This window comes from Zootermopsis nevadensis, unplaced genomic scaffold (assembly GCF_977971745.1).
Source record: "Zootermopsis nevadensis isolate Lab colony 2312 unplaced genomic scaffold, Znev_1.0 Znev_ptg000021l, whole genome shotgun sequence".
Lineage (NCBI taxonomy): Eukaryota > Metazoa > Arthropoda > Insecta > Blattodea > Termopsidae > Zootermopsis > Zootermopsis nevadensis.
In genome coordinates this window covers 1,242,263-1,258,205 of record NW_028259153.1, presented here as the reverse complement: position 1 = coordinate 1,258,205, position 15,943 = coordinate 1,242,263, and the positions used below count along the sequence as shown (strand labels likewise).

General features: G+C 40.2%; 2 protein-coding genes across 5 annotated transcripts in view; both read left to right on the top strand.

The window, feature by feature from the left end:
• The window catches only part of timeout (circadian regulator timeout), a 71,195-nt gene extending 65,958 nt beyond the window's left edge, over nucleotides 1-5,237 (top strand). For both annotated transcript variants that reach the window (XM_022068071.2, XM_022068069.2), the window contains 3 exons: nucleotides 347-531; nucleotides 2,161-2,266; nucleotides 4,275-5,237. In XM_022068071.2, the coding sequence (XP_021923763.2) occupies nucleotides 347-531; nucleotides 2,161-2,266; nucleotides 4,275-4,855 (872 nt within the window). In that variant the 3' untranslated portion in view covers nucleotides 4,856-5,237. The remainder of the gene's footprint in view (nucleotides 1-346; nucleotides 532-2,160; nucleotides 2,267-4,274) is intronic.
• A 1,884-nt stretch (nucleotides 5,238-7,121) lies between these two features.
• The window catches only part of LOC110840135 (kelch-like protein 10), a 47,015-nt gene continuing 38,193 nt past the window's right edge, over nucleotides 7,122-15,943 (top strand). For 2 of the 3 annotated variants that reach the window (XM_087352942.1, XM_087352939.1), the window contains exons 1-2: nucleotides 15,017-15,106; nucleotides 15,599-15,697. The gene's annotated coding sequence lies outside the window, so the exon portion shown is untranslated. Of the gene's footprint in view, nucleotides 7,226-10,080; nucleotides 10,135-15,016; nucleotides 15,107-15,598; nucleotides 15,698-15,943 lie in introns of those variants that run through there. The other variant, XM_087352940.1, reaches the window with a different exon arrangement.

The following is a 15,943-nucleotide window of genomic DNA, read 5'->3' as shown; positions in this document are numbered from 1 at the left end:
GTTTCGAAATGGCATGATGCTGTGGCAATATGGTATTCTGAGAACCCTCCGCTACTTCTGTCTTAAGGGTTAGCTGCCACTGTTTCTTATGAACTTCCTCCAAGACAGTTTTTTCCATGTTCATGTTGGCAGTGTTTTATCTGTGCACTATCCTCAAGAAAATGAAGTGTTGCAAGTATCAATTTCATGTGGGACTCTGTAATTACCGTCAATAGGATGGTTAGTATGGTTTTTCCCATTTGTCTGAACATCATAATATATTGATGATATTACGAGCTGTGCCGCTGATAAACATTAGCTTCATATATTATTAATATGAGATGATAATGCAATACTTGACTTGCAGGAATGACAGAGGCTGTTTGCTGGGTGTCGTCATCACTGGAAGAGGTGGCTGTTGACAGGGAGGCAGACGGTAATGAGGAGCCTGTGCCTTTGGTGCCCCTTGGTGAGGAGTTGGCTGCCATGGAACAACCACAGTTTCTCAAACTGCTGACTGCCCTTGACTTAGTCCCTCCTTCAAACGAACAGGTGAGGTTATGGAGAACTAATTTTGCTTGTAGGCTTGAAATCTTCATTCATTTATTTGAAACATTTAAGACAGGAAGATGTCTTTTCAGCCCTTTCTGTGCCAGATTTTATTTCACCCGTATTATTCCCGTTGCCTCATGCATCACTATAGCATACCACAGAGTTAAAGTCCAGCAGACACGACCACAGTATGGGGTTTAAATCCCCTGTTTTTGTGCGATATATGTTAAAGATAGCCGCCACGGTGGTCTAGCGGTTAGAACGCTGGCCTTGTAATCCTGGGGTTCTCGGGTTCGATTCCCGGTGGTGCCCGAATTTATAACTTGTGTTGGGCAAGGCCGTGGTCTAGGCAACACGGAATTCTCCTCCGTGGCATCCCAACAATTACTCCATTCACACACAGAAGAAGGCAATGGCAAACCACTTCTGGATCATCTGCCAAGAACGTATATGAACAGGTCCCAGTCCGAGAAAAGGATGGAAGGATCCTGTTCATATGGACCTGTTGTCAGACAGAACACTAAATAATAATAAGATGAGGTGGTCTAGCGGTTAGAACGCTGGCCTTGTAATCCTGGGGTCTCGGGTTCGAATTTATAACTTGTGTTGGGCAAGGCCGTGGTCTAGGCAACACAGAGTTTTCCTCTGTGGCATCCCAACAATTACTCCATTCACACACAGAAGAAGGCAATGGCAAACCACTTCTGGATCATCTGCCAAGAACGTATATGAACAGGTCCCAGTCCGAGAAAAGGATGGAAGGATCCTGTTCATATGGACCTGTCGTCAGACAGAACACTGAATAAAAAAAATGTTAAAGATACTTCTGTTGTTGAAAAGCCACAAATACTTGGTGAACTGTTGAGAGATGTCAGGACACACTTATCTTCTTAAACACCAAATAAATCCAGACAAGAGGGGTCTCTTGCAGAGCATGGAAATGTTAATTGAACATTACGCTCGGACATTTGTTCTAAGTACCATGCTATTAAGTTATACCCTCTTTTTAGGAAAGGAATGCTTCTTTTAACACAAAAACAAATAAATACCTTTACATCGTTTATTAACAATATTTATTGTTAATGGGACGTACAGGTCATGACGGGCCATTCTGCACCTCTTTTGAAACATACAAATACTTTTTCAGAGAATACTTAAGTATTCATAACTTTATTTTACATGCTTCCCTGATATACATCAACATTCTCTTTTGTTAGATATGAAAAAATGTGAACTTTCTGTTGTGGGGTACAACACACACAGTTACAATAGCAATAATACAAAGAAAATATTTGTTAAACTAGAACATTTTTATGCATGACAAAACTCAAAAAAGAAGTTCCTCTTTTCATTAATGCAAAGGAAATCTTTGCAGTGTCCACCTTGATTGCAGCCTCCTACATTTTATTTTGACTTTTGCACAATTCACATCTACCTCTTTTGGAGACAACCTCAATTTGACAATGTAATGTTCTCTAAAGGGCAGAGTATTTCTTGTATCTGAGTAACGATCATCGTCTGAAGCTCTCTGCTTCATGAGGATTTGAGGTTCTTATCATGGTGAATGCGAAGATGGCTGTCTTCTGCTTCATGGGTTTCTATCATATATTTCTATTTTCTTCTTTCTAGGAGATGTATTGGCGTATTCCAGGAAATCTTACATCTCAAGATCTGAGGAAGATGCTAGCTGTCGTTAATCAAGCTATGGATGGTAGCTTAGTAGCCCAAGATAATGGTGAGTAGCATTACATCAATTCATATAATTCAGAGTAAACAATAAATGCAGAAGAACTTGAATACAGTGAAACCTCGATGCATCGTTTTCGGCGGGGGTGGGAAATAAAAACGATGAATGCGGGAAAGCATTAAAAAAACAATGTTTCTCTTTCAAAGTTACTTCTTTTTACCAAAAAAGTCTTTAATGGACAACTGGTTTGTCGAAACTTTACGTTTTAGACCAAACAGAGCACTTTCCACGTTCAAAATGTTTTCCTCGTCACGTTCACTAATATTATGCGCATAAAAGAACGACTTCACTTTTGCCATCTGGCGTCGCTGGAAGGAAATATGAGTGCACCCTAATTTAACTCGTAAAATTTCTGACAATGAGCACCGCCATTCACTCCAACTATCACCCCTCATTCCAAAAGAATCTGTGCTGGTTGGGCGACATAACAGGCTACTGCTACTGTGTATTCCAAAAACATTGTGCGTTTTTCGGAATTAAATTCTAAAAATATCACGTAAATTTCGTTACAATTTCTCAGAAACGATCATTGCGGGAAAATTGTGGGCCGGGACTAAGATTTTTGAACGATCGATGCGATAAAACGATAGTTCGAGGAACGATAGAAGCGGGAAAATGTAACATTATTTTATATGGGATGTATTCGGGACCGAACAAAACGGACGATGCATCCGGGAACAATGGATAGAGGTTTCACTGTATCTGCTCTGTGGATACTAACAAGGTAAAATTCAGTGAGATATCATGTCCTGGTCAGGAATCAGCTGCTACCTTTATTCATGTTTTCCTCAGTTGAAGCGAATGTTGCAACAGGACACGAGCGGGAGAGGTTTCGGGTATTCATAGTGACAAGTATGAAGCTGGCTGCCTTCTGGGACTTCTGCCTTTTAGTCTGGAAGAAATTGACGTAGTGTTCTGAGGAGCTTACTAACTCCATCACCAGAGATCACAGAAGACAGCCATCTTCAGGACACAGCTTCTTCATCTCACATCCCTTTTAGTTTGTCATTAACAGTCGTCATAAGTAGACAATACATGACTTCAGTAAAAACTAAAAGTAAAGTTTGTCTTACTATACGCCATGTAGGCGTTTGGGGTGAGCGGAGGTTTAGCTCCTCTCTTCCTTGACCTCGGCACTAGATGGGGGTGAGTGGTCAGCATCACGCCCCGGTTGGCTTTACCCCCAGGAAAGGACCCCGGTACCCATTGTAGAGGAGGCTGGGTGGGCCCCAGAGCCGGTCTGGATGCAGAGGCTAGAGGAAAAATCCTCGTCCAATCTGGTTCGTTGAAACGACCTTTCTTATTTGCTTAACCATCTTCACATTTGTACCAAGTCATTTGCCTGCAGGTGAAGGAGGTGGTTTATGGTTTTCTTATCCACAGGCGCTTCAGCGCCCCTTCCATTAACTGAGACTCTATGTTCCAGCCCTAGTTGTTGTACAGCTCTCTTAGTACCCCGAAGCGACAGTGGTTTGTCACTAGGGAATCTGCCACTGTTGATCCTTTTTAGTAATGGATGGTTTATACCTCCAGGTACTTGGTCATCTGGAAGTGTCCTAGTGTCTTTAAATGGCTAGTAATTCCTGCCAAGTCACATAGTACTTCTTTGCCGTGGATAGGGTCTCACGTTCCCTGTCCATTTTGTAATTCTGACTGTACATCTCTAATCGCAACATTACTTCCATTTGTGACTGTGGTGTACACTTCTTGCTTGTATGTGGATATCATTGGATGGGTGCTTTTAGGGATTAAAAAGGGGTGTCTGCCTCCTTGGATCATTGATAAATAATAATAATATTTGTATTAACCTTCATAGATTTGTGTTACAGCTTACGCACAGTCTAACTAGCCCCATGTCGCAATACTTTGTCACTAAACTATTAACCCCAGAGTTAGTCCAGGTGGCAGTCTTGTAATGTTGGAGTTTGAATTCCATATTTATGTAGAATAAGTTTTAAAAATTATGCCTAATTCTCATTCTTGCTTTAATTTTTAGGTGAGAGACTTGTGGAGAATACCAAAAATGGTCGGCATAATGACACCGATGGGAACCTGAACACTTCAAATAGTACATCCTCTAGAGGGTCAGACATTTCAAACAGTCACACATTGAAAAAGAAGGGACATAATACAAAAAAGTATAACAATTCTGAATCTCATAATCTAAATCTTGGAGGATATGTGAGAAAGAACACACACGAATATCCAGATCCAGAAAGCAGCTTCTCCAGTGGACTTGCCAGAAATAAAGTAAGAAATGTCATATTTGACTCTGATTCTCAACCAGAAGAAGTAAGCCTTGGCTCGCTATTTCAGAAAGATGACATTTCTGGCACAAAAAGGAGTGAAACACATGGCAGTTCAAATAGAATTATAAAGAATAAACTCAGGAGTATTGTATCGGATTCTGATTCTGAAAATGAAGCGATTGTAGCCAGAGCACAAAAGACTTCAGATTCCAGCAAAGTGTCTAATTCAATGGACATTAATAAACGACCTTTGGATGAAGAAATAAGCAGTAACACTGATGTGCAGAAACGACGCAGACTTACTTTGATTGATGACAGACAGGACTGACTGCAAAGACCCAGGAGTTCCTGTAGGTAATTAATCTTTCTACAAATACAGGAAGGTGGGAGGATATTAATTCTTAAGAATGCAGGTCCAGTGTGTGATATTGCAAGTGTTATTTAAACTGATTGTACATTACGTTCTTACTACAGCTCACTTTACTTATTACAATATCTCAATAATTCAGAAAAAATTCTCTGTGTCTTATTACTTCCATCGACCATCACCTTCCATTGTAGGTGTATCAGCGATCAGCTTTTTAGAAAATCATGGATTAAGACATTGGTCATTGTGCAGAAATTTCTGCTTGATGATTAATTTTAACAAATATACGAAGATGAGAAAGGCCTCATTCTTTTTAAAATCATAAAGGGAAGCTACAGTGATCTCAGTTCAAAATATTTTGTCTGATTTCAATGAACCTAAAGATTAAAATATAGAAAACCATATTTTTCCTGTTGTTTTGTATGGGTGCGAAACATGGTCTCTCACTCTGAGGGAGGAACTCAGATTGCAGGTGTTTGAGAATCGGGTGTTGAGGAGGATATTTGGGCCTAAGACGGAAGACGATGGGGCATGGAGAAAACTGCATGATGACGAGCTTAAAAATCTGTACTCCTCCCCCAATATTGTCAAGGTGATTAAGTCGAGATGAATGAGATTGGCGGGGCATTAGCACGCATGGATGGGACAAAAGGTGTGCACCGGGTATTGATTGGAAAGCCTGAGGGAAGAGACTGCTGGGAAGACCTAAACGTAGATGGGAGGATAATCTGAGGCGGATCTTTGGGAGATAGGAGTTGAAGGAGACAGGATTTTGTTGACCCAGGCAGGGTCCGGTGGATGGCTTTGGTTCCGTAAGCCATCCAGTTACTTCGTTAATGGGCACATTAATGCCTCATCCAAGAATAAAAACTCCGTCTTACAATAAATGTGACTGCTCCCAGTCATTGCCGCTTGGATAAGGTAATGTCTGCATTCTGATGTTTAAATAAAACTTTTCCTACCCTGCATTGCATTAAAGATAGGAATTCTCTTCTCACAAATATCCGGCTATCGAAGCAGACAGAAACAACACATCTTAATTATTTCCTTCAGGTGTAGCTTCTGTCTGGGGATTGGTTTAGTGTTGCCACCCTAACAACAGACTGAGGAATCAAAATCTCATGTAGAGTTAGGGACAATTTACTGTATTCCATGCAGCTCAAGTTCTGCGTTGCTTTCGCTTTTCAACTGTAGTCTTTTAACACCGTCTTGAATATCTGTAATCTTAATTTGGCCTGCATATAAACCGAGCACAGGATCCAAAAATTTTCATGATGGCTTGTAGGTTTTCAACATTTTATAAGCGTCTATCCTGGCTCCTGGACTTTCAATGTAGTTTCTATATAGATAAGAAATTTGTTCATTGCCATCTGTAAGAAGTTTCTATTTCTCATCCTTTAAAGTATCTTGCTTATCGGATGGCAGAGGAGTCGCTGTCTATGACAGGTGTTTCAAGAAAAGTGAATTGTAATCGCTTAAAGGGGATGGCAGTGTTAGAAGCGATGTGACATACTGAAAACGGATAGGACTAAATATTATAAATGCACGTCCCTTTGGTTCGAACCGTGATGTAGAACGTAGATCACTCATTTCTATTACGTGAGTTAGAAACAAAGGAAATTCCATGCGATGGGAAACTATAGTCTGCATGTGTTTGAAGTAGCCAAAGTTGAAATGGCCAGTTGGATAGAGAAATTAATGTTATCAATATTTCACCGCAGTTTCCAATCTTACATGAACGGCTTTTACAGTTATTCATTTCAGGTCTCAGCAAGCTCGTGCTGACAGCCTACCGTTTTCATCGCTCAAGTGAGAATGTACTTAATGCCACGGAACAATGTAAATAAATACAGCAGCTTGTAAATTCGCATATCATAATTACGCAATGTATACGCATTGGCCTATGTATGGAAACATTTAAAGGCATTGATTTAAAGTCGTAGGGTCAGGAACTGGTCAGGTCGCCAAGGACACAGCCATTTGCGGTGTAGGCACCTCATTGGTTGTAATAAACACTGTCCTTGTGCGAGTTGTGTGGTTTAGTTTATGATTTGTTGTAATTGTGCTTGTGTATTAAAGGCATATTGTGACATGACTGTGCTTATGATACCTGTTACACAGTCTCGTCGTTTGTTCCGAGAAGATTTCAGGAGTATTAGAGGAAGTGGGTGAAACAGGCTACGTTATCTTTCAAACGATTTGAATTGAGCGCGCTCAGTTCGCAGTGACATCTGTTGTGACAGCATGCAAGCAGTCTAGAGTTGTAATGGCGGTAGATATTGGCGTGGGTTTGTTAATGGTGAAGAAGAATTCCGTTGTTAATATTGCACAGTAAGTGTAGCTTATAGTTTGTTTTTTTAAAGCAGTTGATAACATTTGAAAGTATGAATATTTATGTATATCCTTCTGATTCTGCAGTCTTGTATCATATTATATTCAGGGGGGGACATATAATCTGGTACGTTAACCACTGCGGAGGTAACTTTCTGGTGATGCATTGTCCAGGTACCAGGAAGTGTGACGGCATAAAGTTTCTCTCAGCCTCTGCCTACGATCTATTGTGTAGATTCTGTAGTTGATTTTATCTGGGAAACATGCTGTATGTTCCCCATGTGAATACAGGTGTAATTTTGTTCTCTCTGTGGTCTGAATGCAAGTTCCAAGCAACGTATATTTTGTGGTAATATTTTGTACTTGCACAGTAAAATACTTTAAATTACATACAAAACACCCCGAATATATAAATATCTGTTACGTAAAAGCATCTGTTTTTCTTCATGGGATTTGCATAGACTGCAGATTGACAACTCTGTGGAAATGAACAACATTTACAAGCTATATTATACCAGTATTTATGAATCAGAAGTCCTGAAAGAAAACTTCAAATTACTGTACAACTCTTTTAATATAGCTATTGTATATCATTGTTGTAGTGTGCTAAGAAAGATGTGTAACACAATACATGGCATTTAAAGACAGCAATATGCAAGTTGAAACCATAGATTATTAATGAGACAAGAAACAGGGGGCAGCAATTGTGTCAGTTCACAATAAACATTAAGAAATAACTAACTGATTTACTCTATGTAGCAGGATCCTTCACAAGAAGCTTATAATCATTTATGTATACAAGAAATTCCCTGCCTATTGTGGAACCTTCAGGTTCATTATCATGTTTAGAATAATAGCCTTCCATTGGTTCCCATCTTAAGCCAGATCCCTCCCTTTAAGAGCCATCTAATATTATTATCTTATCTATGCATCAGTCTTTTGATTGGTTACTTTTATTCAGGCTTACCAACCAAAGTTTTTTTACACATTTCCTGCTCCCCCCCCCCTCCCACATACAGTATAGGCCATGCCAATCTTATCATTCTTTGTTTGGTCATCCTAATAACATCTGGGGAAGAATATAAATTATGGAACATCTCGTGCAATTTTCTCTGATCTGTTACTTCATCCCTCTTAGTTTCAGATATTCTCTTCCTGAAACACCCTCTGCCTCTGTTTCATAATCATAGCAAACAGCAGGTTACATTACAGTTTGTTTTTATGTAGTAGATGGGAAGCGAAAAGATTGTTGCGTGGTAGCAAACATTACCAAATTTAACCTATTCTTAATTTCGTTATTCATGCAATTTCCATCTGTTGCTATTATTCCCATATATTTTAATTTTTTGAAAAAATATTTAGTAATAAAGTCTATTTCTCGTGATATGAAAATGTTGTGCTGAGGTTAAAATGGATTGTGGCGACACATGCAAGGAGCACTTCTGTTTCACGAATGAATGAAAATGAGGTTGGTCAGTACATTACTTGAATGCCAGCTTCACAGGTCACGTAGAATATAATATTATAGAAAGTTTTGAAGCCATGAAAGTACTCTGAAGAGTCTGTCAAGTAAAAACTGCCCTTCCTTGAGCTCTTCAGATTTGTAATAATACAATAAAACTGTCCCACTATATGTCAAGCAGGTGGGGAGAGTGGGTATAGCTCTTACTCACTCTTAACATACACAATGGACAAGGGTGACTGGTCAGTGTCACACCCTGGCCACGCTTTACCCCTGGGAAAGGACCCCGGTACACACTGGACAGGAGGCTTGTAATAACACATAATAATTAACTTTAATACAGGCTGTCCAGGGCCCAAATCTTAGTCCAGAGATTAGCTATACTTATTGAGGTTGTTTGTGGTTTTCCTCAGTTCATCTAGGCAAATGCTAGTAGCACCGTACATTAGGCTACAACTGCTTCCTTCCATATCCATTCTAATCAATTATTCATTAATCATTTTACAGTCTGAACTACAGTCATTATATAAACAAACAACAGTGCTTGCTTTAAATATATTTCTTGAATAATATGAGAATGGTGGTATTTCTTCTTCTTATTTTATTCAATCAGTTTCAATATGCAAACACAGACAAGATGTTATATTTTTATTTTCTGCCTATTTAACAGTGCTATACCAATTATTTTCTTGACTCCTTACATATCATTGATAATGCCTCCTATCACAACACTCAGACAGACAAACCACCGACGTCTAATTCAAAGAAGACGAAATGAAACCTAGCTATTGGAAAGAAACATCCCATTTTGTGACATGTTGAAAGATCAATTGTGCTATGTAATCAAATTAAATAAGTCAAAGCACAAATGTTATGTGACTGAACAGATTTTAGCAGATAAACAAAATACTGTGCTGAGACTTCCGCCCCGATTTAAACCCCGTTGAACTTATTTGGGCAGATATAAAACAATGTATGGGACCGGTGCCAACCCAGCATCGTGAGGAAATTGGGGAGCTACAATGAGTAGCGTAATCCGGTCAGGAAAACTAGCAATGGCTGGGGGTTCGTCGTGGTGACCACACGTCACCTTGTATCTGGTTGGATGATCGTTCACCTCTGCTTAGGCATGTGAACGTGAGGCCAGCAGCCAGCTTTGGCTCTCTGGAGCTGTTATGCCACGAATTTAATTTCTAATTTTAATTTAAGGGACCATTAAAATAATAAAAATTTGTTATTGTTAATTATTGTTGAATAATGTATTGCTAATATGTAGAGAATGCCGAAAGTACTGAAAAAGCTGATGCGCACACTTGTAACTTGATATTCCTTTTATGCATTAAAGCGTCTTGTTACAATAACTAATTATCTTGCTATCTCGTTTCCATTCCAGTGCGGTGCAGCGGTTGTCCTGTGTGGGAGGAAGCTGCTTTGAGTATGCAGAATGGTGAGTTTTTTTATACAAAGTTTTACAGTAATATAATATCTTAGGAACTATTTCACCAAATTCAATGGAATTAAAAATACAATTGATCATAATGAAGTATATCAGTTTTATATAACTCATATATAAGACCATTAAAATGAAAATTTACGTGTACAAATTCCTGTTAATTATTGATGAATTTGTGGATCATCAGTGTGGGTTCAGACGAAACAGATCAACAATTGAGCGGATCTTTTGCGTTTGTCAGATACTAGAGAAAAGATTGGACAGTACATCAATTAATTAAAGGTTTCAGAAAAGCCTGAAGTGTTAACACAATATTCTCATTGAATTTGGTAAACCATAGAAGCTAGTGAGTCTAATAAAAATGTGCTTAAATGAAACCTGTAGCAAAATTTGAGTAGGTAAATTTGTATCTGAGTCATTCTTCATCAAGAACGGTCTAAAACAAGGAGATGCTTTGTCTCCCTTGCTCTTTAACTTTGCGCTAGAATACGCGATCAGAAAAGTCCAAGATAGGCCGGAGGATTTTCAATTGAATGGGACACATCAGCTGTTGGCGTAAGCTGACGACGAGATACTAACATGTACTTAGTTTTTTTCTGAATTTACTTCTAGCCCCACCTGTCTACTAGCCTCTAGTAAAATTTCTTCGTTCCTCTTTATTGCATTCATATCATCCCCCAATAAATTATCTTAGAATGGCTAATAAGTCCTTTGAAAGGGTTACATAGCTCAAATATCTGGGAACATCAATAACAAATCAAAATGACACTCATGAGGAAGTTAGGAGCACATTAAATTCAGGAAATATGTGTTACTTCTCAGTACAAAATAGGGGTTAGCTGAATCGATTGGGCCCAACATATTAGGTTTCACCTGAAGACGGAGATAGACTCCCATCTCTGAAACATCGTGGCTTTTATTGATTTTATTTAGTATTGGACGATGGATAATATCCAGAAAACAGTTTTCTTCATCATAATATTTTGTCTTCCCGTCTGATTTCTAAGAACTTGAAAATTAAAATATACAAAACAATAATTTTGCCCGTTGTTTTGTATGGGTGCAAAACATGGTATCATAGTCTGAGGTAGGAACACAGATTGCAGGTGTTTGAGAATCGGGTGTTGAGGAGGATATTTGAGTCTAGGAGAGAAGACGATGGGGCGTGGAGAAAACTGCATAATAATGAGCTTAAAAATCTGAAGAATGAGATGGGTGGGGCATGTAGCGCGCATGGATGGGACAAGAGGTGTGCACCGGGTATTGGTCCGGAAGCCTGAGGGGAAGAGACCGCTGGGGAGACCTAGACGTAGATGGGAGGATAATCTCAGGCGGGATCTATGGGAGATAGGAGTTGAAGGAGACTGGATTTTGTTGGCTCAGGACAGGGTCCGGTGGAGGGCTTCGGTCAATTCGGTGATGAACCTTCGGGTTCGGTAAGCCATCTAGTTAGTTATTAATGAATTGCATGTACTGAAGGGTGAAAGCACTGGAAAACGTGATGCACTCATAAATTTAACTTGGTTTTCTTTTTATTCTGTGACGATGACTGAAGTAATTCATGGAACTTTGGTATGGAAATTAAACCTATTTGCTGACATTTACAACAGAATTAATACAAGATGATTTATAATGTAATGAAGTGTTATATATGACTGATATAAAGAGACAGAAATAAAGATGCAACTAAGGTGAAATGAATGTAAAAATTCTCTTGTAGAATATATAAGTTCGAAGCGGTTGATATTATTTCGTTATGTAAGAGAGAGGTCTGATGACAAGTTTGTAAGATCTGAGAGGCGTATGTTGATTGGACTAGGCTGCATCTGAGTTACGGTATCAGCACTAAGCTGCTCTGGTAGCTAGCTCTCTGGTCACGGTGCTTAAGCTGGGGTAGGAAGTACTTCGCTAAATTCAAGAAAATTAATTTATTATTAAAGCATAATAAATTATTAATTACTGGTGTGCAGAATTAGGAATAGTGTCATTAAGGAAAAGTGAATGCGAAAGTGTATTGGAGAATTTATAAGATCCTAGAAAATAAATTGGTACGAATGCGTGAAAGGAAATTCTGTTGGCAGTCCTCGTAAGGTATGAGATTGTTCATGAAGACGAGCGTACCAAAAAAATTCAGATGCTATGAGTGTGGAGATTTATGCATCAGAAGCGGAAGAAGTAAGGTGAGTGGAAAACCAATGTGGTAATAATTGTATGGAAATACTTTTATTGTTGAATGCGTGGAGCACAGGCCACACCCCTTCCAGCGACCTGCTCAGGGGAATAGGTTGCTTGGAGAAAGCATTGTCTGAAGCAGGCTACAAGAAGAGGGTGGTCATGCGTAAGTTTGCGTAGGCTGCGTTTGAAGGAGGCCACTTTCCTGCGGGCATAGGTTGGTAGGGCTGGCTGCATCCGCAGGACGTTACTGAAAGGGCGCGGTGTGTCGGCAGCAAGGTAATTTTAAAAAAAAATGTGAAAATCATAAAAAAGTTGGAAATCATTCACTAAGCGCACCAAACTAACTAGATGGCTTACTGAACTCGAGGGTTCATCACCGAATTAACGAAAGCCCTCCACCGGACCCTGTCCTGGGTCAACAAAATCCAGTTTCCTTCGACTCCTATCTCCCATAGATCCCGCCTGAGATTATCCTCCCATCTACGTCTAGGTCTCCCCAGAGGTCTCTCCCCCTCAGGCTTCCCAAATAGTGGACCCAACCAACCAGATGGCTTATGGAAACCGAAGGTTCATCACCGCACTAACCAAAGCCCTCCACCGGACCCTGTCTCCTTCAACTCCTATCTCCCATAGATCCCGCCTGACGTCATCCTCCCATCTACGTCAAGGTCTCCCCAGAGGTCTCTTCCCCTCAGGCTTCCCAAATAGTGGACCCAACCAACCAGATGGCTTACGGAACACAAAGGTTCATCACCGAATTAACCAAAGCCCTCCACCGGACCCTGTCCTGGGCCAACAAAATCCAGTCTCCTTCAACTCCTATCTCCCATAGATCCCGCCTGAGATTATCCTCCCATCTACGTCTAGGTCTCCCCAGCGGTCTCTCCCCCTCAGGCTTCCCGGTGCACACCTCTTGTCCCATCCATGCGCGCTACATGCCCAGCCCATCTCATTCTTCTCGACTTAATCACCTTGACAATATTGGGGGAGGAGTACAGATTTTTAAGCTTATCATTATGCAGTTTTCTCCACGCCCCATCGTCTTCCCTCTTAGGCCCAAATATCTTCCTCAACACCCGATTCTCAAACACCCGCAATCTGTGTTCCTCCCTCAGAGTGAGAGACCATGTTTCGCACCCATAAAAAACAACAGGCAGAATTATTGTTTTTGTGTATTTTAAGAGGTACTGATGCTTCCAAGTGCTGGTCAGCTTCGTTGTAGGGGATGTTGCAGCATTGGAATGATCCGTTGCTGGTACAGAGATGAGAGGTGTCTCGACAGCGGTTTCAAGGTTGTTTCTTTCAAACAATGAACAAATAGTCTTATCAGATCTACTCCACGTGCACGTCGAACCTAACATGATATTTGCTTCAAAACAACTCGCTCTCGCCACTATTGTTTTAAATTACAAATTGCAGATAGCGACCGGCACCCTGGCGCCATACTTCCGGCTTCAATCTTTCACAAAATGTCCCGTACCAAATTATTGTTTGCTGGAACCCAGAAACGCGCTGTCACAAGACACTAGAAGAATAAAAAAGTTTTTCAGACAAGCATGAGGTGGAATATATGTAGTCAATACTTCACAAAATCGCCCCTTAGGTTTCTCAGACAGTCGTTTCATGAAAAAATGAAAAAATCTATTCAAATTGTAGGATTTATATTGGTTTTCTTAACACTGCAAAAACGTATTTTAGAATCCGTTCACTGTTTCCTTACCATTACATTAAGAAAGGAATTAAAAGCATTTTAATTTAGAGTAAAACTTGGTAACAATAATTTTTAAAAATATCCCGGGTTGTGTCTGGAGAGACTTTGGAAAATCACAAAAGCTGAGGCAGGTTCTGAAACTGGGAAAGTTTCTGGACCAAAGAGGCTGCAGAAAACTGCACAGTCAGGGATTCCATGGTTCTGACGTTTTCAAATATTATCATCATCCTTATTTATCAAAATAAATAAGGATGAGATGGGCGGGACACCTAGCACGAATGGGAAAGATGAGATTACTCGCATGAAAGAGACCTTTTGGAATACTAAAACGTTGACGGTAGGGTAATATTAAAATGGAACTGAAATTTGAAATGTAGGAGTGGCATGGAATTTAACTTGCTCAGAACGGGCACGAATAGTAAGCTTTTGTGACTGTGGCAATGAACTTAAGGATTTCATAAAAATCTACAGTTTCCCTTAACGGGTTTGGAAGTCTGTTGTAATGACATTGAAAAACTGGTTCTGTCCGCCGGCCACTTGGAAATCCACGTGAGGGGAAAACGGCTTGGGTGCGGTGCAGGGGGGGGGGTTGTTACCAGGTTGACTAGAGAGCTGCTATTGGTGGAAAATATATCACGCCATCGCGTTACACCACTACACACACTGACTGAAAACATCAAGCAGCTAATGGGTATAGCTATGATTACCTCACAATGGCACAGTGATTTAATATAGAATATTATCACAACACTCACAGAACACACTACAGATGCACAAGCTATGTGTGGTTCGACGTAGAAGTTATGTCTGGTATTTAACTTCCCACCTGCGGTTCGACGTACACCGTACGTGCGGCTGTAACACATGAAAACCTTGTTTCTGTTCCTTAGTGGTTGTGAAACGAATGCTTTCAGGATGGCTAGTAGCACTCCCCCCTCCCCTCCATTACATTTCAAACTTGCGTTGGTCATTGCGTCAGCTTGTAAGACGCTTACTGCCGCGCAGTCTGTTCTGAGCGTTACTGAGTGGTGGTTGAAGTTGCGTGGCGTGGCTTGGCTTGGCGGTATTTCATAGACCCAGGTAATGAAATCAGAATATTCATTGCAGTAAGGAACGTGAGTTGAACGTTGTGGTTTCACTTTTATCATTTGGTTATCCTTTAAGACGCTGCAACGTAAGTTGATGTTTGATTTTTGCCGTTTTAGGGCGTGATGAGTTTACGTTATATTGTGCAAAGGGCGGGAATGGAAGAACACCGCTTAAAAGTGACTGCATCGATTGTTAACTTATGTTGGGTAGGTTAGGATTCATTTCTAGTGTACCTTCATTCTAATAATTATAATATGCGCCATCTGGAAGCGGAAATATCAATGCTGAGTGGTTCTTCCATTATTACATCACCCACCTGTGACGTCATGATTACCCGAAAAGGTGCTGTAAACATGCACATTAACTGAAATGTGTAACAATTCAGAGATCAAAGTGGTTACCACAGAAGTTGCTTTGTGTGAATTTGATGTCTGGAATCCAGTCAACTAGTCTTCACAGGACTTGGTACATTTTTGTTCTCAGGACTGGAACAGATGAAGCCGGGGCCCTTGATGGTGACTGCAGAAGTCATCAGGGCCATTGATGGTGAGTGGAGAAGTCATCATGACTGGAGTGTAACAAGTAAGTGCCAGTATGACCTGGAGATTTCCTTGAAACTAAAATTCTTAGGTTGCCAGCCATGTCGTGTGCTTGAAAGGTAATCTTAAAACCTTGCTTACTGTGTAGTGTATTGGAATATAAGACATGCATACAAACAGAACTGTCTGCACTTTGAAGGACAGTAATGCCAGACGGATTTTGACCTCATGAGGTCATCAGTGTCTAAAAGATTATGGTTTTTAACTGAGCATAAAAGGCAAGTTCTTC